This window comes from Orussus abietinus, unplaced genomic scaffold (assembly GCF_000612105.2).
Source record: "Orussus abietinus isolate OABI.00-Male unplaced genomic scaffold, Oabi_2.0 scaffold545, whole genome shotgun sequence".
NCBI classification, from domain to species: domain Eukaryota; kingdom Metazoa; phylum Arthropoda; class Insecta; order Hymenoptera; family Orussidae; genus Orussus; species Orussus abietinus.
The window spans coordinates 1-25460 of NW_019394745.1; the positions used below are offsets into that span (position 1 = coordinate 1).

At 38.1% G+C, this 25460-nt stretch overlaps 2 protein-coding genes across 6 annotated transcripts; one reads left to right on the forward strand and one right to left on the reverse strand.

Annotated features, from left to right (window-relative positions):
* The first annotated feature begins 1679 nt into the window (after window positions 1-1679).
* Window positions 1680-5439, forward strand: LOC105698472 (crossover junction endonuclease EME1). Of its 2 annotated transcripts, XM_012422760.1 has the most exons (4): window positions 1682-2686; window positions 3354-4460; window positions 4583-4636; window positions 4823-5439. In XM_012422760.1, the coding sequence occupies exons 1-4, from the start codon at window positions 2459-2461 to the stop codon at window positions 4937-4939; spliced, it is 1506 nt and encodes a 501-aa protein (XP_012278183.1). In that variant the 5' UTR covers window positions 1682-2458; the 3' UTR covers window positions 4940-5439. The 2 variants fall into 2 exon arrangements, with proteins under 2 accessions (XP_012278182.1, XP_012278183.1); XM_012422759.1 differs by having other exon boundaries at window positions 1680-2686; window positions 4583-5439.
* A 4824-nt stretch (window positions 5440-10263) lies between these two features.
* On the reverse strand, window positions 10264-24694 carry LOC105698457 (KAT8 regulatory NSL complex subunit 3). 4 transcript variants are annotated; one of them, XM_023433154.1, is made up of 8 exons: window positions 24402-24694; window positions 23415-23741; window positions 22316-22901; window positions 21950-22231; window positions 20631-21317; window positions 18750-19116; window positions 18448-18639; window positions 10264-13069 (listed from the first exon to the last, which is right to left on the reverse strand). In XM_023433154.1, the coding sequence occupies exons 2-8, from the start codon at window positions 23714-23716 to the stop codon at window positions 11940-11942; spliced, it is 3546 nt and encodes a 1181-aa protein (XP_023288922.1). In that variant the 5' UTR covers window positions 23717-23741; window positions 24402-24694; the 3' UTR covers window positions 10264-11939. The 4 variants fall into 4 exon arrangements, with proteins under 4 accessions (XP_023288922.1, XP_012278163.1, XP_012278162.1 ...); XM_012422740.1 differs by having other exon boundaries at window positions 23415-23744; XM_012422739.1 differs by lacking the exon at window positions 24402-24694 and adding an exon at window positions 24224-24391 and having other exon boundaries at window positions 18768-19116; window positions 23415-23744.
* Between the last annotated feature and the right edge of the window lie 766 nt (window positions 24695-25460).

Sequence of the window (25460 nt, forward strand, 5' to 3'; positions counted from 1 at the left end):
GATGGCACAGCCATCGCGATTGCGCGGGCCCCTACCAGAAATTCGTTGCGCCGCCCTTGGGGGCAAAAAACGGTGAAAGCTAACGTACGAAATCAGAGGGCAGCACACGGTGCGATCGCGCGACCCTGCCCGTGAGCAATCTCCCAACTCATCTCTGTTCCCCCTTACTTACTCATGCACTCAGCCCTCTGACTTGAACTCCGTCCATACATTCTTACATCCATGGGGTTTACTCATTTCTGGCAAAGATGAGTTGCGCCGCCACTGAGAGGTAACAGGTGGCAAGTACGTTAGCCGCCCTCACTAACCACCAGGGGTCAGCAGAGGACGCGATCGCGCGACTCTCCCCGTGAGCTATCTCCCAACTCATCTCTGGGCGTTTATTACGTATTTTTGACGAGAGCGCTCACTTCTCGCACTTTCATCTAGAGTTCGAAAATTCTCGGTAACATTAAATTGGAGAAGGTAACTGTGAAACATACCGTAAGTTACCGGGAACATTGAGAATTTAAGAGAACGTTAATTTTGTTATTTATACTTTAAGTTTCTTCGTTTAAATAACTTTTTTTTTTAATCAACTTCAAAGTTCAAGCTATAGAGTAATAATTACTATTAGAAAATATTGATTATAGGGTCGTATTTACCTCCAGCTAAAAATATTCACGTATCTACAACTTCACGGAACATTCCGTGCGATTTGTTTCAAATGAACTAATATTTCATTCTGCGACGAAGCGAATGGGAGGTTTTGATTGGCTACGGAGAACGTACAACGGAAATTCCCCTCTACGATGTTTCTTCTATAGCTAATCGAAACCTCTCGTTCGATCTGTTGAAAAATTCAAATTCTCATAATTCTCGATAAAAAAGGCTTTGGAGAAATTACCGATAAGTTACCGGGAATTTCTCTTCGTTTCTGACGTAACTTACTGGATTTAGAACTCTACTCTGCCCGTGAGCTATCTCCCAACTCATCTCTGGGCGTTTATTACGTATTTTTGACGAGAGCGCTCACTTTTCGCACTTTCATCTCACGTGGGTTTATTCGCGACTTACGTATTCGCTATATGAAAGAACGAGATCACTAGCACTTCCGGTCTAGTAATATTGCAAATAAAGGTACATACCTTGTAAATCGAAAATTGTTGAGAGGTAGTGGGTTATAGGCAGGAAAGGCGGGAAGATGGAAAGCCGTTAAAAGTAAAGAAGAGGACTCGAGTCTATATATATTTTTTAAATATGTATTATATTCATATTTACATGTACTATAATTAGAAGTTCAATAATATAATTTTCTTATCATGTCATGGAAGTATGAATTATTTAACAGTTTTCAATGTTTAATAACGTAATGTAATCCCGCAATAACAAAAACTAACCTGTACATCTTAATAAATTCTCTTTCTTCTAAAGAAAATGGATCTGATGCATCACGTAATTCCCTTCCTCTTTTAATAAGGTTATTATTACATCCCCGAATACGATTGTTGCCAAAAATAAAAATACCCAGGTTTTCCATTTTGAATATTGGTGTCACAATCCGTGGAAGATGGCGTTCACGGCGCTTATTTTTCTATCTGTTCTTGTATGTTTCACCATTTCGCTTAATAATTTGTGCCGAGCCAGTTCATATGAATGGTCTCGCATTTTCACCCCCAAAACGTTCCGTAATACCGTGAGCTACTCATTTTTCACATTTTCGCTCAATTTGCTTTATGTAATAGACCCCCTGATTTCTACTACCCTTTAAATCGTGACGGTGGCAACACTGACCTACAGTTGCCTTTAAAAATGGTCCACAAAAAAAGAAGGTTAAATTGAACACATGAAATATTTAACAATTTTGTAAACAGTGGATAAATAATTTATTAGAGTGTAAATTTTATTAAAAAACTCGAGATACCATGAACTTTGGGATGGATAATTGCATATCAAGACACATGCATTGGGAACTAATGGACCATAACGATGCGACAAATCTTGAATTTTCAGAAATCAAAAGTTCCCTTTGATTCAAATAAAAGAAAGTTGTGAGGAATGCTGTAATTTAATTCGTCATGTGATTTAAAGAAGCATGTGGCGAGCACGTGTTTTAAATGAGATTAATTTCTAATTTGGAATGTGAGAAGTTGAATGAGAAATACTGTTGATTCTAACCTCAAATGTCGGTACCAGTCCGAGAAAAGTGTATTACTTGTCATGGACCTCGATCAACTGGATCATTTTTTCGATCCTGGTTTCACGATTAAAACAATGTTGCTGGGAAAATATTTTTGCAAACCGTAACTTGTTTTAATGGCTTCAAGAAATAATTTCGAAATGTTTGAAATTTGCGCGCCTTCGTGCGCAGTCGCAGAAACTATCAGTTTTCAAGTTTGATAAAAAAATTACGGCGATTATGGTTGAAGAGTAGAGGCAGTATTTAGTAGTAATTAGTAAATGTATAAGAAGCAGAAAAATGTCAGACGATGTAGTATGTTTGAGCGATTCAAGTGATTCAAGCGATTCTGTATTGCGATGCGAAGACGAGGAACCGAGAGCTATCGATGAGATTTATTTTCCATCTGCGCGGAATGCTACGAGTGACTTTAGTTTTCCTGAGGTGCCCTTCGACTACGTTCTTGACATAAATAATAGGGAAAAGGAAAGTACGCGAGATGAGATTAATACAGAATCACGCAAGAATGTAAGTAATATCTCTTTTTGGTTTTAACATTTTTTTTATACAACATAAATTGTTTCAGTCTGTAGATTGTAAATATATCAAAATTTGTTGCTAAATAAATTCAAATTTATTATAACTGAACTACATGCACTTAATTAATATTGCTTTTAAATTAACACATTCGCGACCGGCAAATTTTTTCTGTTTCAAATACTGAGTACCGGTGAAAATAATGAAATTATGAAACTGGTTGCCGCAAACTTGTATCGCGTATCGTTATGGACGTGATTCATGTAAGCGGCAATCAGGGATAGAATTTAAAATGACGTGAATGTGTTAATAAATGCAGCAAATTAATTCAATAGAAATGTTTATCGAATTATCAGAATTTGATAGAATATATTGAATATTTATTTGAATCAGCTGGTCATATTTGTATGTTTTGAGTTCATCTCTCGTTTCAATGATTCCATTCAAATAAAATATGGAGAGCTCGAAACAAATTTTAGCGAATGAATTAACTTTCATTTCCTTGAAGAAATTATGTTCTGGCTCGAACAATTGATTTTGATTTATATGTAAATGTATTTCATGCTTGCATATAAAGTTTAATGTATAGTAAACAAACTAGTGGTTAATATAATAATACTATTCTTTGATAACTGAAGTATTTTATCATTATTTTCAGGTACGAAGAAGTTCACTTAAACCATACTCCTCGGAACCTGACTACCACGGAGACAACGAGCCAGCAAATGTTATGCTATCGAGCAGTTTGTCTGAACATTATTCTCATGAAAGTCATTTTTCCACTGAGGAATATCCATTATCTGGTAACACTGCACATGCAAAAAATAATAAAGGTAAACGAACAACCAATAGGAGTAAAAAAACAGGTAATGCAGAGAGAGCGGCGAAACAACAAGAGGCTGCGAAAGAAAAAGCATTGAAAACAATAGCCATACAAAATTTGAAGAATATGCAACCAGGCGAATGCATGAAGTTTATGGAAGTTATTATAGGTGAAGATTTGATAAATGAGCCTTTTTACAGCGACATTATCAGTAAGTTAAGAAGCAGCGAATTATTATTTACTGTGAAATCACAGGTAATTCCACGCAGTGTTACATGGAAGAGGACTGCAGAGGAATATTATGTAGATAGTGACAATAGCATTTGTACAAAATCAAGGGTTCTGGATGAGGATCAAATTGTGGTCATCTGGAATTGGGACGAAGCGGTGACAAAAGTAGCTAATGGTGATCTTTGTGCATCGGTCGCAACAATGCAAGCCTCTATCGATAAGAAGAAGTTAACGTTAATAATTTATGGCATAGAGGAATATTTCAAATACCAGAAAAGCTGTAAGAAAAAATCGGATGGAAACAAACATCCGGAAAAGTCAAGGAATAAACGTTCCAGTAAGCAAGATAATATTTTTGGAAGACTGCCTAGAATATCTAAAAGCGACTTGGAGTTGTGTCTGACCGAAGCTCAGTTAACAATGAATTGCAATAGTAGGCTGATGGAAAATCCCGAGAATTTAGCAATGATGATTTATCAGTACACGAAATCGATCGCTGAAAGGCCTTTAAAATTGGAGAGGAAGAACAATGTCGAAGACAAATTGGACTGGTACGCTAAGTGTGATAATCGTGATACGGTTCAGGTGGACAAAGAAGGTAATGGACTGAAACGGTTATGGCAACAGCAGCTATGTCAGTTTCATTTAGCAACATTGGAGACAGCCGAAGCAATTTCTAAGGTGTATGGAAGTCCTCTGCAGCTCATGGACGTAAGATCCCAAATAAAACACAGATTTAACAGTAGCATCGGGCAATTTTAATGTCTCAACAGATTATTTATAAAATCATGGTGTTTCATCGATGAGCCTAAATAACCTCTACTGTTTTTTAGGCATACATGAAGTGTACCCCAACGGAAGGACAGAAGCTATTAAAAGACATTCCTGTAAGTATAGCATTCACTCGGTGTCTTAAAATTAATTATTTGGCATTTTCTTGGCATTCATTATCTAACTGCGACTCTAGAGGACTTCTTGGCGATGCAACATTAGCTATTAATGTGTGAATGGGATCGGAACGCAAGACATTTTAGCAAAGGTTGTCCTATACATAGATGTTTCCTTTTTTATAGGTTAGAAGAGCAGCTGGCCCCCTTACAACGGCCAGAAAAATTGGCCCTGAACTCAGTAAGAAAATATACACGATGTTTACATCCGAAGATGGAGAGGCCTTGTTAGGTAACGAGTGAAACCCATTTAAGGGGGAATGATACCCAGCAATCTCTGTACTCAGCAGACTCCGAGTTGATCGTGCTGCCGCGTAACAGCAAGCAGTGGAACTACATGGGATGTTGCAAGTGCCATTGCCGTTGTGCCGTGACAGTCATGGCACCGTAAAGATACCTTTATACCTGCTGCATGCCTGTAAAATTGTATGCAGCCAAACGCTCTGTTTACTTAAATTCTTTCTGTGTCATCCATGATAGCTGCCTGCCCATTTTTAACCAAACGAAACGTTTACATGTAATTTTGCAGCAAGTGAAAAGGTACCTTAAGGTGGTGTGAAAGTGGCGTGAAGAGGTCCTGTTTATGAAACGTTTCTTCGAACTGATTATACCGAATCGTTTCAAACTTGACAATATGAATATGGAAGCTATAAAGAAGGTCCAAATCATTGGAGCAAATGTAAGCAATATCGATATGCCGTGACTTTATACAACAGTAATAATTATTTTATTTATAATGCCAATAATTGTTTATTAGAACCGTGTATGTCCTATTCCAATATTTAGTATGGATAAGATCTACGCAGAAAATATACTCATTCAGCGCTGCTTTCAGACCTTTAAAATCTCCCATCGTTTAAATTTACTCTTCCACCTTTGAAATCTCCAAGGAACATTAAATTGTGCAATACATTCTGCACTGTTAATCTGAGAACAAAGAAAAAGAGAAAAGGAAAACCTGATATGATGAACAGTGACCGTGAAGGTCCTAATTGACTGCAGAGGGGCCCCCTGCGCCATCTGTGATTTCCAGGTCAATTAAATTTTCACTCAAAGACCTCGTATTCCCATCGTTTTAGCATAGAAGCGCATAAGACACTTTTTTTGCCTTTATCCCGCTCAAATGCGAGTTTATCGATTACCAGAGGGTTCTAAATTGTCGTAAAATTGTCCTGACCCTTTCGTTTCTCATATCAGAGCCTTTAATAATTGTATATTGATCGAGATATGAGAGCTCGACGCCATTTTAGTTCTGGTCTGAGCTGAGTTAAAAAATTTAGATAAAAAATTCAAATTTTGAATGTGTCAGGACAATTCTTAGATGATCACGAGTCATGTGTCAAAGTTTAGGCGAATACCCTTAAAAATAAAGGTTGTATTCGAATCGACTGATTTGAGAGGTCTTTCACTTCACCTTAATATTCAACAAATTTTCTTCTCTCACATGTAAGGATACATAAGAAATTAAAATATAATAGTTTCATGCGTTAATTTGTATGGGAAACAATTTTAAGTTAGCTGGAAGTAATTCCCCAAGTATGCGGAAAATAATTTCAAGTCGCTGGCTCGTCCGGGTGAAAAAGGCCTCGAGTGCAAAGGGTTACTTCACCTTAATGTTTAACAAATTTTCTTCTCTCACATGTAAGGATACATAAGATATTGAAATGTAATAGTTTTATGCGTCAATTTGTATGGGAAATCATTTTATGTTAGCTGGAAGTAATTCTCCAAGTATGCGGAAAATAATTTCAAGTTGCTGGCTCGTCCGGGCGAAAAAGGCCTCGAGTGCAAAGGGTTACTTCACCTTAATATTCAACAAATTTTCTTCTCTCACATGTAAGGATACATAAAAAATTAAAATGTAATAGTTTTATGCGTCAATTTGTATGGGAAATCATTTTAAGTTAGCTGGATGTAATTCCCCAAGTATGCGGAAAATAATTTCAAGTTGCTGGCTCGTCCAGGCGAAAAAAGCCTCGAGTGCAAAGGGTTATTTCATCTTAATATTCAACAAATTTTCTTCTCTCACATGTAAGGATACATAAGAAATTGAAATGTAATAGTTTTATGCGTCAATTTGTATGGGAAATCATTTTAAGTTAGCTGGACATAATTCCCCAAGTATGCGGAAAATCGTTTCAAGTCGCTGGCTCGTCCGGGCGAAAAAAGGCCTCGAGTGCAAAGGGTTAATTGTAATGCTTTTAAATGTATTTGGCGCGAAACTCTACCGAGTTTCCTGAACAAATGGTAAACAATATCCTACGATTGATCACCAGAACACATTGTACACCTTGACATACCATTCCGATATTAATATCACGCAAGCTAATACTACAAAAATTGAAAAAAAAGAAAAAAGAAAAAACGAGGGAATCATTATCCTGTAATTAGCTTAGTACGGTTGTAATCACAGAAACTAATCAGCCAATGGCAATGAATTACAACGTAGGTCTAAAGTTAGAAAAACGTAAATTGTTTCTTCCCTTCGATAGCGTCTTTCTGACTTTAGACCCTTCGATATTATTATATAATATAAAGTAATGATGTTCAGTCGAATATCACATACGCGTTCGCGTCGGCAGACTTTTCGATTAAGAAGGAAAAAATAAACGATTATCTGGTTTTTTACATTCTCTCCTTATCGTGGGTTACGACTATTGCTGACTTAACGAAATTCCTACATTTAGCATGACGAATTAGTTGAATAACGGTGGCTAGGGTATATTTGTTTGTTATTTATTTGTTGTAACCCGCCTTGTTGAATTTATATTCCTCTATTGTCATGTGTTGGGAATTTGAGTATTTAATCTCGGTAGAAAAGCAACTTTTATCATTCTCTAAGCTCTCAGAGTGTTCGACTACGAATTTGAAGATACTTTGTTTTAAAAGCAGGAATTTATTTTACATTTTTGGATCTCTTCTCTAGCTAGATTACTGGATGATTTTATATTATCGTTTTGTAATGTTCGTTTCTTCGTATATAAAAAGCAAACGCAACTTTTATCATTCTCTCGACTACAAATTTGAAGATACTTTGTTTTAAAAGCAGGAATTTATTTTACAGTTTTGGATCTCTTCTCTAACTAGATTACTGGATGATTTTATATTATTGTTTTATAATGTTGCTTTCTTCATGTATAAACAGCAAATGCAACTTTTATTATTCTCTAAGCTCTCTCAGTGTTCGACTACGAATTTGAAGTTCCTTTGTTTTAAAAGTAGGAATTTATTTTACAGTTTTGGATCTCTTCTCTAGCTAGATTACTGGATGATTTTATATTATCGTTTTATAATGTTGATTTAATTTGAAACTCATGGTAATGATTTATATCTGTCATAAGCAATCAAGTGTTAAATTAAATTTTAACAAAACAATCAATTGATCTTATAGATAATCTGATAAAAGGCTAAACGAAAATTTATCTTACAATGTTGATTTAATTTGAAACTCATGGTAATAATTTATATCTGTCATAAGAAACCAAATGTTAAATTAAATTTTAACAAAACAATCAATTGATCTTATAGATAATCTGATAAAAGGCTAAACGAAAATTTATCTTACAATGTTGATTTAATTTCAAACTCATGGTAATAATTTATATCTATCATAAGAAACCAAGTATTAAATTAAATTTTAACAAAACAATTTCGTTTTCGCCATTACAGAGTGTGATTTCGTTTTCGCGCCGTAATACGAATTTGTAGAATTGTTCACAACGTTGAAAATTTACGAAGCATTACTGAATTTCAGTAAACATCCGAAATGTTTTCTTAATTCTTCAAAGATCTCAGATGTTTTTTTTTTTTGTTAAGTCTGGGCACTCTCATCAGAGTATTAATAAAAGAAGCTCTTTTCTACATTCCTTCTACATCGTTATATTTTACAACCTCTTCTTTTACTGTACGGAATTCACAACGGTGTGAATTTCAGAGCTTTCGGAGTATTGATACAAAAGCTGAGAGTCGTTTTTTAAATGTCGTATTTAATTACTACTTATCTCTGCCTCCATGCGACTCTACTACATTATGAAATTCTCACAGCAATTTAATTAAAAAAAAAAAAAAAAATACTAGCGCCTCTGTAATATTTTTACTGCACTAATGGCATCTCTCTCACAGACTCTACTACATTATGAAATTCTCACAGCAATTTAATTAAAAAAAAAATATATATATACTAGCGCCCCTGTAACATTTCTACTGCACTAATGGCATAGCCTCAACACTTTCAACTTCCCAGATGCGCATAAAAAGTAAAACAAATGAGTGGATTTTAGAGAGCTCCGTGTAACTTGAAAAGAAAAACTGCTTCGGTAACATCTAACCACATAATTTAAGAATTCGACCCTTTTGAGCATAATTAGCTGTCTTATAAATACGTGGACTTTAAAACGGACTATCGCCTCCAGGAACTTCCAACATATTAATCGCATAATTATTTAAGGGGATGTGAAAGTGGCATTCGAAAGCTCAATTGTTCATAAAACTTTTCATAGAACTGGGCGTCTCAAATCGTTTCATACTTTAAAACGTGAATATGGAGACCCTAAGGTAGGTCCTGAAACTCGGGAAATTTAATTTTTTATAAATTATTTTTAAAATACCTATAAACAAATTTAAAAAAAATTGAAGTTTCATGAGTTTCAGGACCTTCCTTATAGTCTTCCTATTCACGTTGTAAAGTTTCAAACTATTCGGTTAACCGAGTTGGGAGAAAAGTTTTATAAACAAATCTCTTCGACGCCACTTTCACATCACCTTAAGGCGATGAAGAGGTTTCATTTATGAAACTTTTCTCCGGACTAGATTTACCGAATCGTTTCAAACTTTACAAGGTGAGTACAGAGGCTTTAAGGGAGGTCCTGACACTCATCAGATTTCACTTTTTACAATAAGTTTTGAAAATCCCTACAAAGAAATTAAAGAAAAACTGAAATTTCATGGGTGTCAGGACCTTCCTTATAGCCTCTATATTCACCTTGTAAAGTTTAAAACGATTAGGTACACCTAGTTTAGAGAAAAGTTTCGTAAACGATATCTCTGACGGCACTTTCACATCGCCTTGATAGTAGGCTGAGTTACACTAGCGTATACCGGGAGACATCAATGCCCTCCCATCCTGCACAGGCGATGTCGTATCCACAGGGGAGGCATTCATGTCCGCCATTGTACATGAATGCCTTCTTTTTTTACCCTGGCACTAATATCCGCGAGGAAGGCATTCATGTCCACCAGGGTACATGGAACCATTTGAACAGGACCATTGCCACGATTAAGGGGATGTGAAAGCGGCATCTAAAGAGTCAATTGTTGAAAAAACTTTTCTCCAAACTGGGTATGCTGAATTGATTCACACATTTCAACATAAATATGGAGGCTACAAGGAAGGTACCAAACCTGAGGACATTTCATTTTTTATACAAAAATTTCCAAACGCGGGAAAACAAATTAAAAAAAAAAAATTAAAATTCCTGAGTTTCAGGACCTTCCTTATAGCCTCCATATTTATACTGTAAAGTTTGAATCGATTCAGTACATCCAATTTGGAGAAAAGTTTCGTGAACAAGAACTCTTTCGCGCCACTTTCACATCACCTAAATGAATGAGATAACTGAATTTTGTGGTCTAGCCTGCATGATAACGTGATAGGGCTGGGGCGAATCACTTGGTCTGCGATGTACTTTGCAGCTAAGTTTTATAACTTTGGAAATTGTTGCTGGGTTTTGTTCTGTTTATTGCCGATGAAGACCAGCTTGGTGGTCCTAATATTGAGGAGACGCTTGTTGTGCGGCTCTAAGAAGGTGGAGGAGCCTACATCAGGGAAGCGGCATCGAGAGGAACCCTCTGGATGGAAGATGGATACGTCCATGATGGTGAAACCTTGCTTCTACTAAAGTCTCTCCATGAACTGAATTCAAGATCATTAATAATCATCCCACCCATCCATTTCATTGTTACACATCACTCGATCCATCATCAATGATATCCACCTTATTAGCGCTCTCCTTTCCGATACCCTTCGTAGGTGGAGTTAAATCAATGGCGAAGATGGGTGTGGTAATGGTAAAACCATTGTGGTAAACCATAACGGTAAAGCCTTGTTTCTACAGAAGTCTCACCATGAACTGAATTCAAGAGCATCAACGATCATTCCACCCATCCATTTCATTCTTACACATTATTCGATTCAAGACACCTCCCCAATTGGGTATTGTTCGCATCCCCCGATCCATCATCAACGACATCCATCTTCTTAGCGCTCTCCTCTCCGACACCCTTCTTAGGTGAAGTTAAATCGATCACAGAAGATGGATATGGTAATGGTAAAACTATTGTGGTAAACCATAATGGTAAAACCTTGCTTCTACAAAAGTCTCACCAAGGACTGAATGCAAGCTCATTAATAATCATCCCACCCAACCATTTTATTATTACACATCACTCGATTCAAGACACCTCCCCAATTGGGGATTGTTTGCATCCCTCGATCCATCATCGACATCCATCTTCGTAGCGCTCTCCTCTCCGATACCCTTCTTAGGTGGAGTTAAATCAATGGCGAAGATGGGTGTGGTAATGGTAAAACCATTGTGGCCAACCATAATGGTCAAACCTTGCTTCTATAAAACTCTCACCATGGACTAAATGCAAGATCATTAATGATCTTCCAACCCAACCATTTTATTCTTACACATCACTCGACTCAAGACACCTTGCTAATTAGGGATTGCTCGCATCCCCTGATCCACCATCAACGACATCCATCTTCTTAGCGCTCTCCTCTCCGATACCTTTCTTAGGTCAAGTTAAATCGATCACAGAAGATGGATATGGTAATGGTAAAACCATCGTGGTAAACCATAATGGTAAAACCTTACTAATTGGGGATTGTTAACATCCCCCGATCCATCATCAACGCCATCCACTTTATTAGCACTCTCCTCTCCGACACCCTTCTTAGGTGAAGTTAAATCGGTCACAGAAGATGGATATGGTAATGGTAAAACCATTGTGGTAAACCATAATGGTAAAATCTTCCTAATTGGGGATTGTTTGCATCCCCCGATCCATCATCAACGCCATCCATCTTCTTAGCGCTCTCCTCCGACACCCTTCTTAGGTGAAGTTAAATCTATCAGCGAAGGTGGGTATAGTAAAGGTTAAACCTTGCTTTTACAAAAGTCTCACCATGAACTGACTTCAAGATCATGAACGATCATTCCATCCATCCATTTCATTCTTACACATCACTAGATTCAAGACACCTCCCCAACTGGGGATTGTTCGCATCCCCCGATCCATCATCAACGCCATCCACCTTACTAGCGCTCTCCTCTCCGACACCCTTCTTAGGTGAAGTTAAATCGATCTCAGGTATCGACACAATTTTCCTCTCGATAATGTTCTTCTTTATAGCATCTTCGATCTCAATGGAATCATCGGGGAGGTAGTCCTGCACTCTGGAAGGAACAACCTGGGCATATCTGTGTTCCGATTTGTCCTGTCCGAGGACCTTCGGAGGACAAAGACGCTGACTGGTCTTCGTCAGGACGACGTGCTCACTCCTGTCCCCCTGATAGCTGGTCCTGACAGTGTTCCTCTTCGCCAGGATGATCTTGGTGTACTTGATAGTGGGCTGGGAGGTACGTGGAGCGGTTTGGATGGGAATATTGCCACGACTAACGGATGAGATAACAGGGTTTTGTGGTCTTGTCTGCAGGATAACGTGACTGGGCTGTGAGGAACCACTCGGCCTGACGATGCTCTGCGCAATGGGGTTCTGCAACCTCGGGAACTGCTGCTGGACCTTGTCCTGCTTATTGCTGATGAGGACCAGCTTGGTCCCGACTTTGGGGAGGCTCTTTTCGAACGTCTCCAGAGGAGGTGGAGGAGCCTGCATAAGGGAAGGAGGAGCCCTCTCGATGCTGCTCAAGTTTTCCCCGTCCTTGGCGAAGATGATGGGGATATCCAGGATGTTCCCCAGGTCGTCGTCCAGGTCGGTCGACGGCTTCCTCTTCGGCGGGGACTGTGGCTTCGTCCTCTGCAGGCTGCTGTTGTTCATTGTAATCTTCGGCATGGATTTTGTAGGCTTTTGGGATGTCCTCAGTTTGCTGGACAATGGGAGGATCGTGATCGGAGTCTGACTAGGCGGCATCAGCGAGGAGATGTTGCTCCGGGGGTTGCGGGAACTGTCGGCCAGGACTACGATGTTGCTGCAGGACACCTCGGAGTGGCTCTTGCTGCTGGTGGACAGTGCACCTTGGGAGATGTGCTGGACGAATTGGTGCAACGGGAGTTTGGAGGCGTCTAGGGATTGAATGGTGCTCGGACGATCAGGCATGGTGTTGTCGGTGTCCACGGTGTCCAGCACTATAAAACATAGACACCTTTCTCAAAAACTGATGGAGAAGAGGGCATCTAAATTAGAGTTGATACGTGGAACTCTATTGAAACGTTATATTACAGAGGGTGTTCCTGACCACTCGTCCACTCCTATTTACCCAGTTAAGGGGGTGTGAAAGCGGCATCCGAAAGCTCAATCGTTCATAAAACTTTTCATAGAACTGGGTATTTCAAATCGTATCATACTTTAAAACATGAATATGGAGACCCTAAGGTAGGTCCTGAAACACGGGAAATTTCATTTTTTATAAGCTATTTTGAAAACACCTATAAACAAATTTGAAAGGAATTGAAATTTCATGAGTTTCAGGACCTTCTTTATAGTCTTCCTATTCACGTTGTAAAGTTTCAAACTATTCGGTAAATCGAGTTGAGAGAAAAATTTTATAAACAAAACCTCTTCGACGCCATTTTCACATCACCTTAATTTGTACAAGAAAATGTGTATAAATAATTGGTAAAAGAAACCGAACCTTGAAAATCTCGAATGAAGCATTCAATAATAAATCGGAAATAACTGAAGTGCTTAAAAAAGACACATTACAGTTCTTCGGTTCAGTAATAAATTCCCTGAATAAAGATTTTAATATTTATCAGACTCATACTATATCCTAAAACGCACTTAGTAATCTTCACATAGAATTAGGGAGTTATACCACTTTGAAATTTTAAAAAAATGTTTACGGCTTTATTTTACGCGTTTATACATTAAACGCGTTTTTCTTAAAACTGCATTTTAAAAATCGGTGGGCACTCTAGCTCCGCCATTTTTCAATCAATCGTCTTGATTCTATTTTTATTTTATTCGTGATATGTTTATCTAGCGAAATACGTATGGTTTTTTCAATGTATTGATATTCGCATTTTTTATGCAACATTAATTAACGAAATTTAGGGCAAAATACGTATCTTTCCTTTGAAATCGACGCCATTTTGTGAAAAATGCATATTTTTGAAAACGGCTACGCATTTTATTAGCTTTTGGGCTACAGAAACTAATTTTTTTTCGTTCATTGTTCTAACTTAAACCTGGACTGAGTTATGGTGCCCACCGCACGATCATCGATTTTCTTAGCGAACCGGTAAATCGCCTTTCAAGCCGCCATTTTTGTACATAAAAAAAATACCAAAAAAAAATATTTTATTGTTTAATAGTAGTATAATACCTTACTGTACTTTAATTTGGATAAAAACGTTTCAATTCTTAAAAAATTCTGGAATTTTTGGGTGGGTCAAAGTGGTGTAACCCCTTAAGTACGTATGCATTTGGCGCAAAACTCTACCGACTTCTCACGATAGTTTGTCTTCTAATAAAATAAAAACGGACTATTACTTTTACATTTTTAAATTAAATAATCTCGAGATGAATGTATACGTGACGAATAATTAAACTAAAAGAATAAAAATAGAAAGTTTACAACTCGGTGATTTATGTTGAAACGAGGACATATGTGCAATCTATACTAATATATTTTCTTACATACCCTGCTTATTGATTTCCTTATAGTTTAGCGTATTTATTATCACTTAACTCCATCAGTCTTACTTCGACCTTATACCGAATAATTATTTTTCAATCATTTATCAAGATTCCGTCCTACCGAGAAATATGTCTTACGATCACTATTAATAGCTAGTAAAAACTTTTAAGGTGATATGAAAGAGTCAGCCTATGTATATCTGAGAAGTCAAATCGTCGGTAAAAGTAATCCCCGAATTGGATGTACCGATTAGTTCCAAATTTTACCACGGGGATATGGAGGCTCTAAAGTAGGTCCTGAAACTCAGGAAATTTCATTTTTATAAAAAATTGATTTACTTATCATGGACTACATCCAATATGGCGTGGTCCGGGCATGTTTTCGATGTTTTACGCGTCTTGGAGGCTTAAAATCGAAATTTTAAAATTTCAGGACCTAGATCGAACAATTTAGAATATCGTAGAAATTGAATATTACAGAGTTAGATGGAAAAATATGGAAAATACATTCACCAACGATGGCAAGAGAGTGCTGGCTTGTCCCGTGGCTAACACAGGTTTCTAGAGCAAAAATTTAGTTGCAGCTAAACGTCACAGATGGCGACGTTGGTCCTATACAGTCGTTAGAATAATGAATTCACGGGATTTCGACAGTTTTACATCGATCTCTTCATCGTTATTTTACCGAAATGACATATGGAACGCTTCAGTTCGTATAATTCTCAACATATACTGTAAAAGACTTCAACATAAATACAAATGTCGGTAACAGGACGCGCCAGTTTATGTTACAACTTAAATATTAAAAATGACATTACCACCAAAAAGGGTACAGATGAAATATAATTTATCGACCTCGATTAAATTGCTCAGCTCCTTTCATATCACCTTAACAACTACAACTATTATCTAGAATATCATTTCTGCTGCAAGAAAATGAAGTCAACTTTCTCGTCTCACTAGTTGTTATCACAAACGTATTCAAACGGGATAGGGGATAAGGAATGAAAGAATTCGAATTACAGAAAAAATATTTATTCAACATAAAATAAAGACTACGCCGGCATATATATGTTACACTAGAAATGTATACTAACTTGACAAACGTCTAAAGATCACATTGATAAACTCACGGTTGAGAGATTGACGTACAATTTTTCTATTAATTAATACACTGGTTCAAACGCTTACGTAAAAGTAAGGTATCAAGTTGAATTCATTTTTTTCCATCGTACCAGAGACACTTAATTTTCTACCAAATAATTATTGCTAAATTACCACTAACCGCTACGTAGAGTGGAATTAATAAGAGATACTGGAATCATGTACACCGCAGACATATATAAAGTGGCAATTACAATAAGTAATGCGAATCAACTTTTCATCCGATTAATATCGGTTTCTTCCACCAGGGGATTAAAAAACCACCCTTGGTCTATCTTTCTAATCAAGCGTTTACATGTAAAAACGAGTGCAGTCCTTAAATAAAACATATACATATATACACACATGCTGCACGTACTTGGTCGGGATTTATCAAAAATATACAATTACTGTAAAAAATATTAAACATAAACGCCCACCAATGATTATGTATATTTACAGCGAAAGCGTTCTACCAGTGCAAGCTGCATCATGCACCACTCTAAAAAACTACTATTTCTGTTACTTTTCTTTTCTCTTTCTCTTTACAAATTTATTCGAATTGAAAATGAAGTGGTTTTTTCTAATTAAAAAATGTATTCGAATTAAAAATGAAGTGTTTCATTTGAATTATAAATTTATTTGAATTGAAAATGAAGTATTTTATTCTAATAAAAAAATTTATTCGAATTAAAAATGAAGTGTTTCATTTGAATTATAAATTTATTCGAATTGAAAATGAAGTGTTTTATTCGAATTAAAAAATTTATTTTAATTGAAAATGAACTGTTTTATTCGAATTAAAAAATTTATTTTAATTGAAAATGAAGTTCATTCGACTAACTTGAGGGGTGTTTCACTTCACCTTAAGCTACGGATCTTAAGAAAGGGAATCGGAATTTTCATCGATTACTCTCCCACGACGTTAATTGGAAAACGGATTAAAAAGATTCACTAAGCATTAGATACGTGATTGTTCTCTCGCGATGAAAGTGTCTTGAGGGATTAACCACTGTTAAAATCCGGTACTTTTGATATTAAGGTGATACGAAAGTGGCTCCACATAGGTCTCGTTTATGAAACTCTTTTCTAATTTGGATGTACCGAATTGTTTCAGACTTTACAATGCGAATACAGCGGCTATAAGGCCGGCCCTCACACTCATGAAATTTCAATCTTTTAAAAATTTGTTCATAGACATTATTAAAAATTGAACATTGAAAATTTTCTCTTAACCAGTAATTAAACATTTGAATATCTTAATTTTCCCCTATCACTGGAATTGACGTTTGTGAGTCATATGGCACAAAATAAAAAATACATTAAACATGTACACGAATTCTACTCCTATGCACTACAATTATCTCTCGTATGACTTTCCTAATTTTCCTGCATACAGAGAAAGTCTATAATAAAGGAACACCCCCTAAATTTCCAGAAGGAAAATCCAATAGAAAAGTTTTATGAACAATTGAGCTTTCGGATGCCGCTTTCACATCCCCTTAAGGTGATGTGAAAGTGGCGTCGAAGAGATTTTGTTTATAAAACTTTTCTCTCAACTCGATTTACCGAATAGTCTGAAACTTTACAACATGAATAGGTAGACTATAAGGAAGGTCCTGAAACTCATGAAATTTCAATTCTTTTCAAATTTATTTATAGGTATTTTAAAAATAGTTTATAAAAAATGAAATTTCGCGAGTTTCAGGACNTTTGTTTGTAGGTATTTTAAAAATAGTTTATAAAAAATGAAATTTCGCGAGTTTCAGGACCTACCTTAGGGTCTTCATATTCACGTTTTAAAGTATGAAACTATTTGAGACACCCAGTTCTAGGAAAAGTTTTATGAACAATTGAGCTTTCGGATGCCACTTTCACATCCCCTTAAGGTGATGTGAAAGTGGCGTCGAAGTGGTTTTGTTTATACAACTTTTCTCTCAACTCGGTTTACCGAATAGTCTGAAACTTTACAACGTGAATAGGGTAGACAATAGATGAAATGATCAACGTGAATAGGGTAGACATAGATGCCGCTTTCACATCCCCTTAAGGGGCATCCGAAAGCTCAATTGTTCATAAAACTTTTCTACGAACTGAGTATCTCAAATAGTTTCATATTTTAAAGCGTGAATATGGAGACCCTAAGGTAGGTCCAGAAACTCAGGAAATTTCATTTTTTATAAACTATTTTTAAAATACCTATAAAGAAATTTGAAAAGAATTGAAGTTTCATGAGTTTCAGGACCTTCTTTATAGTCTCCCTATTCACGCTGTAAAGTTTCAAACTATTCAGTAAACCGAGTAGGGAGAAAAGTTATATAAACAAAACCTTTTCGACCCCACTTTCACATCACACTTTCATATCACCTTAACCCTCTATGGGCCCGTGTAACTTTCAGGTCACATTTTAAATGAAAAATGTTTTTTTCATTTGCATATATAGGTTCCTAATTGCTGGTTTTTCGTTCCCCTAATTTTTTTCTATTTAAAACAAAAATTCGGCCCATAGAGGGTTAAGAGTACCCTCGAGTGGACAATCTTCCCGAAAGTGAAATAACTCAATCATATGAAGTATTCGACTAGTCCCATCACTAAACTAAACGAAGTCCCTCCGTCAGGAACGATGGATCACATCAGGGCCTACCTAAGCGCCGAATTTCAACCTAGCGGAGCAGCGATCAAGTATCGTTGTTCAATGCTTGGCTAGTTAAGAGTATTCTACCTTTGGTCGTAGTTGCAGAAGCACCTGACGTAACGGTATTCGTGGTAGAATTGTTCGGAGTTAATAGAATACTGGAGGCGGTTCCCGGTCTCCCCGGGGAGGCCCCGCTGACGAGCCTATTGGTGCAAATGCCTCTTTGTATGAGGGTGGAGAACGTGCCACTAGCGTTCCCTGGTGGCTTGCTCTGCAAACCTTTGGACATAAGTAAAAGGTATTATCGGTCACGAGGCTCCGCTTTCAGGTTTCACAATGTACATTGATAGCGTATGTTGTACGTTCACCATATCATTGCAAGTGATTACCTGCCGAGGTCGACGTACCGACTCTGACTTGACTTCCACCAGTGGTCAAGACGTTGACGAGCTTCGTCTCGCCGACCTTGTCGGTGATGTTGACGTGTTTGTAGCCACTCGACGTCATCTTGGCGAAGCCCTTGCTACCTGGCACGATGGTCTTCATCTTCGAGGTGCTGCTCTGAGGACTCACTTCGGTAGACACGAGCTTGGACACCTTTGATAATGTCGCCTGACTCCTGGAGATGCCGTTAGACTTCACCGTTGAGGATGTGAGCTGACTTGCAGGTGCAGGAGCCAATCGAATTGGACCGATGGGTGATAAACTTGCTAGGGACCCTATGTTCAGCGTTATTCCTCCGTTTCCGGCGTTGGTCTGCGGGGAACAATAGTCAATTAATTATAACCAGAAACATACGGGTAATGCAGGGTGTCCCAGAATTCACCACCCTATTTCAAAATTACAATATGAACGTGAGGTGACAAATTATGAAACATCCTGCATCATGAAGGTTGACGCATATGTGCCCATAATTATGAAAGTGGTCTAAGTCAAAATTAAAAAAAAAAATGAGTTTATCAGTTATTTCACGCCATATTATTTCAAACGAAATTAATTCAATGTAATTTCGAAACAAAAAATATATGACTTAGACCACTTTTATAATTATGGGCACATATATGCGACACATTAATCGTAGCTTTTAAGGTAAAGTGAAAGCTCCTTCAAATCAGTCGATTCGAATACAACACTTTTTTTAAGGGTATTAGACCAAACTGTCCGAAACTTTTACACATCAATCCTGATCATCTAAGAATTGTCCTGACACATTCAAAATTTCGATGTTTTTTTATAATTTTTTAACTCAGCCCAGACCAGAACCAAAATGGCGTCGATCTCTCATATTTCGATCAATGTACAATTATTGAAGGCTCTGATATGAGAAACGAAAGGGTCAGGACAATTTTACGACAATTTAGAACACTCTGGTAATCGTTAAACTCGCATTTGAACGGGATAAAGACAAAAAAAGTGTCTTATGCGCTTCTATGCTAAAACGATGGGAATACGAGGTCTCGAAGTGAAAATTTAATTGACCTGGAAATCACAGATGGCGCAGGGGGTCCCTCTGTGGTCAATTAGGGCCCCAGAAACCATGAATCTAGGGGATTTCTGGAGTTTTACTTCGATTTCTTTATAATTACTGTACGAAAACGACAAATGGAGTATGCCATTTAGTACAATACTGGATATAATTCGTCACAGCTGTCGATATAAAAACGAACGTCGGCAACGTAGGTATTTAGAAGAAACTTTTTTTACCAACGTCGATCAAGTTCCTCCTCGTGTTTCACTTCACCTTAATGTAAAACTGTCGAAATCCCGTGAATTCATTATTCTAACGACTGTTTAGGACCAACGTCGCCATCTGTGACGTTTAGCTGCAACTAAATTTTTGCTCTAGAAACCTGTGTTAGCCACGGGACAAGCCAGCACTCTCTTGCCATCGTTGGTGAATGTATTTTCCATATTTTTCCATCTAACTCTGTAATATTCAATTTCTATGGTATTCTAAATTCTTCGAGCTAGGTCCTGAAACTCATTTTCGATTTTAACCCTCCAAGAAGCGTAAAACATCGAAAGCGTGCACAAACCACGCCATGTAGGTCCTAGTCCCTGATAAATGAATGAATCATTGATGAAAAAAGAAATTTCGTAAGTTTCGGGACCTACTTCAGAGCCTCCACATTCCCGTGGTAAAATTTCAAACTAATCGGTACACCCAATTCGGAGACTACTTTCGCCAACGATTTAACTTCTCAGATGAATACAGGCGAACTCTTTCATATCACCTTAAGGAGTTCAACATGTTCCGAAGGATTCCTTACTTGGCCAGGAATCCTCGAAGTGATGAGGTGTTCGGAGAAGCTGGCTTTGTGACTATTAATCAATCTGTTCTTTCGCTTAGGTTGGTTCCCGTGATTGACATGGGGTCCATTAATGGAGACCAAGGACGACTGCGTGGCCATCGTGCCAGCTTTGGAAATCGAAGTCGTCGTCGCTCCAGTCGACGTTGTGGAAGCAACCGGCGTACCAGGACGAGACCGCTTAACGTTAGGAGAGTTTGGTTCGCTTTCAACGGAACTACTCGTGGAGTTCTTCCTCTTCCTGACCTCCTTCTTCGTAGTTTTATTATCGAAATTCGAAACGGCAGTCGGACGCAGAGGCATGGGATGAGGTTGCAACAAAATACTGCCAACGAAGTCTCCGATCTCATCCAAGATGCACCTGTCGACCATGCTCTGCGTGATCCCATCGGATATCTTCTTAGCCGTCGTTATTCTAAGGTGATCGTCGGCTGTGCCGATCACCACCAAACTCGTCTCCACTTGCATCTTCTCGCGCAGTTCTTCTAAATCGTCCGTTCGGACTTGAGTAGCATTTTGTCCTATCACAAACATTACGGGACATCTCATGTCCATAAGCGTATCATCTGGAGTGCCTCTCTTGCCATCCACCGTTAAAAAAGGGAAACCAAGGCATATAACTGCGGTTACGTGTTCCAACTGCGCTACCTAAAAAAAGAGAAGAAAGAATGATTGAAAAAAAGGGTAACAATGGATTTGCCTTCGTGTCGTTTTCTAGTTACTATTTGTCGGTGCATAGATACGACAAAATGTTCATCCGAGTTGACTTTCAGGTGAAGCGAGGAGACATTTAATCGACATCGGTAAAAAAAAGATCCTAAAGACCTATGTTATCGACGTTCGTATTTATATTTACAGCTACATCGTATTATATCGAGTATAGTACTGAATGATATACTCCATATGTCGTTTCCGTACATTAATTATAAAGAAATCGAAGTAAAATTCCAGAAACCCCCTGGATTCATGGCTTTTTATGCCTTAATTAACTGCAAAGTGCCATCCTGCGCCATCTGTGATTTAAGTTTCAACTAAATTTTCTCTCCGAGATCTCGTGTTACCTTCATTTTAGCATAAAAGCGCGTAAGACATTTTTTTTGCCTTTCTTCTATTCACTCGATTCGCAATGGCATTTACAATTAGGTGAGTACTCCACTCCAGTACTAGAATGGCAGTTTACCCGAGACGAGTAATACTCGGTTTTAGTGACTCGTACAAATTACTGGCACCGTGTAAATTAGCCTTAATAAAGTAAAAGAAAATATATGATTAATTGGTACCTGGCAAGCAAGCGCAGCGCCAGTATTAAATCCGATGAGGATTATAGGTCTACCAGGACAATCTCCTCTGACATCCTGAATCTTCGCCCTGGTGGCTTGCACCAGTTGGTCGATACAAGTCATCATCGTCATTCTGTTGGCAGCCAGGCCTAGGTGGGTGTGCACATTGACCACCATCCCCAGCGAGCCCAGTTGAGAAATCCACTTGTGTTGTCGAGAGGAAACACTGCTCCCGATACCGGAAGGAGCTACTATTAAAATGGGATTGCCCGGTAACTTTTTCTGAAAGCACGTAATTTCACTTTACGAGACCGAACCAACTAGCACTGACACTACGTTTGTAATAAATGAGCATGATGTATTTACTGGTCTATTAGCACTCAACGCAGGACCGATGGGATCCCAAGATCTTTTCAGAAGTGAGCCCAAGGTCTCCCAGGTTATCGGTCCACCTTTTGCATTAATATTCGGCTGTACCGCAATCATCTTGTCAACGAGCTGGGGAATCTTCAACCTCAGCGTCTGGAGGATATCTAGATATATGGCCAGGTACTCTTGAGGAAGACGGTCGAAGAGTAGACTGTGCAACCACTGCGTCACCCTCCAGTCCCATCCGGCTGATGCCAGGGTTTCCCGAAATCTTCTCGCCGCCGTATCTACCGATGTCCGTCGAAAAATCGGTTCCATTAAGCTGTTCGCCTTGGCTAACCTGGCAAGCCTCTCGGAGGTCAATATTCTAACCACCTTGGTGAAAATCCGATTCTGCACCGGCGACCACAGGGTTTTCTCTATTTTCTCCTCCCAGTCGTCGCTCTCTTCGGGCCGAGCAAAATTCGCTAGCCTCTGAAACTCGTCCATTAGGTGACGACTCTTCGTCAAGTCGTACGGAGGGGCCTGTGGTTCGCCGATGTCTTTCTCGATCTCTACCTCCTCGTCGTCCTTTTCTTTTTCCCTAATTTCAACAGAGAAATCACGTTAAGGATGATTCACAGAGCGGATAGAATTGCATGGAAAAGATATTCCAAATGAAAGTTATACTTCGTGTTTAACTTAGGAGTTTCCTCTGATTATTTTATAATTTAACGTTAGATTTTTACAGGACTTTTAGGTTGCAATCGGAGTCTTTCGTGCTTGATAATTATGTCTACGTTTTTATTCCTTATAACTAATGAGTTATTCCTAAGGAGTCGAGCAGAATCGTAATCAATGACTTCGCCAGAAATGCATGTATAGTCATTAGATAAGATTTATTTACTGAAAATAGTAATTCATCGTAAAGAAGATAAATTTATATCTTCCACACAGGAAACATTTTGATCTGTACTTAACCATTTAATTTTTGTAGAAATATCTTTTCTCTCTCCACCTTAATCATGACATTACGTGGAGAGGTTTCTCTAACAGGTTACACCGAACATATTTTAATACAGTAATAAAGATATCTTAAGAGATTTTATTCACTTACGTGGAGAGGGTATTTTGATTCTTAACGAAGAAAAGTTTCTTCATCGGCTTGACGTAAACATTTTCAGGCTTCCAATTCCAAGGTCGGGAATAACAATGATCTTTGACGATGCAATCAACTTCCAGCTCATTGCAACCAGCCAGCTGCTGTAAATACGTAGTCAGTCTGTTTGGATTTTCATCGAATGATTCGCCAATGGGACTGGGCAACCTGGAAGAGACCACCGTTGACGACGTTCCAGGTCCTGAGGATAGCGGCATCTTCATTATGATATCACGACCTGGTTTTGCCACGTCTTTCATGGACAAAGTTGTTCGTTGCTGTTCACTGCTGTAATTTAATTCATACTTAAATAATCTTAGGAACAAAATTTAATATAAAAATGAATTGTTTCCCACGTACGTCCTAATTTACATTTATTTATATGGGATAAATTATATCTGTTCTAACCAATTTAGAAAATCAAAGGAACAAAATTGATCAAGTTTTGGCGATCGACTGATCGCCATTTAAATTTTTAGTAGTGTATTAAGTGGACGTAGTTGACGTTACGATCCCATCATTCAAGAGTTCAATTTGTGGATGAAAATATGATAATCCTTAAAAAGAATAACGTTCAATTGAAAGTTAATGTTTCGAGCACATTATACAAAACTAGTCTATTTATAAGTTATACAAACGTAATAAAAAAAGAATTATTTTCAACAGTTCTCACAAGTTGTTATTAAGCAATACAAATACTGTAACAAATGTATTTAGGTGTATATATAATACATAAAAAGTATTTAGTTGATATATAGTTTACGTACAATAAACGATTCATTAATGGTGTTGTTCACATGTGTTTACGGTCATTTTTACGAGCGTGTCGTACTCTTTATCCGGGAACACGTGTGTGTGGAATTCTTCCAACGTCCCATTTCACATTACCACGTGGAACTTTAGAGCGTTACCTCACCAGAGTGAAAATAAAGCATTTACACATACCTCACAGGAGTACGTAATCACGCGACGCTGTGCGCATCCTTTTGCGAGATGTGCGCAAAGCATAATCGCATAGAGACATGAATTCACGGTTTGTTCCCCAGTAATACGCAGTCTCGGATGCATAGGGCACTCACGAATTGGATCTGATATTAAAGGGAGACTTGTAGCGCACGTTGAAATCCATTTTTACGTTTTAGTGCCCATCTCGACGCGCATAAGAAAATGTCGATCGCGCAAAAAGAATAGCGGGGAAACGTGGGACCGGAGCGTGAGACGATCCCTCGACGGTTTCTTTTCTAAAGGCGAAGCGACACGAACCAACACGAACAGACACGAATGACATCAACGCCTCCTATTGGCTGTTGGCAGGTCACGTGCACTGAAATATATAGTAAACTGGGGGTCTATTACGTAAAGCAAATTGAGTGAAAATGTGAAGAATGAGTAGCTCATGGTATTACGGAACATCTTTGGTGGTGAAAATGCGAGACCATTCATATGAACTGGTTCGACACGAATTTTTAAACGAAATGGTGAAGCATACAAGAAAAGATAGAAAAATAAGCGCTGTGAACGCCATCTATGTAATATAACCTCGCAATAACAAAAGCTAACCTGTATGTACATTCTAGTAAATTCTCTTTCTTCTAACGAGAATGGGTCTGAGGCATCACATAATTCGCTTCTTCTTCTAATAAGGTTATTGTTACATCCCCGAATACGATTGTTGCCAAAAATCAAAAGACCCAGGAGGTTTTCCATTTTGAATTTCGATGTGAAAATCCGTGGAAGATGGCGTTCACGGCGCTTATTTTTCTATCTTTTCTTGTATGCTTCATCATTTCGTTTAAAAATTCCTGCCGAGCCAGTCTATATAAGTGGTCTCGCATTTTCACCACCAAAACCGTTCCTTAATACCGTGAGCTACTCATTTTTCACATTTTCGCTCAATTTGCTTTACGTATTTTACCCCCAGTACGAGATAAAGGAAGATGGATAGGTCTCTCTCGGTCTCCCACTAGCACGGGTGGGGGAACCGTATTAGGCAGGGCGTAGGCG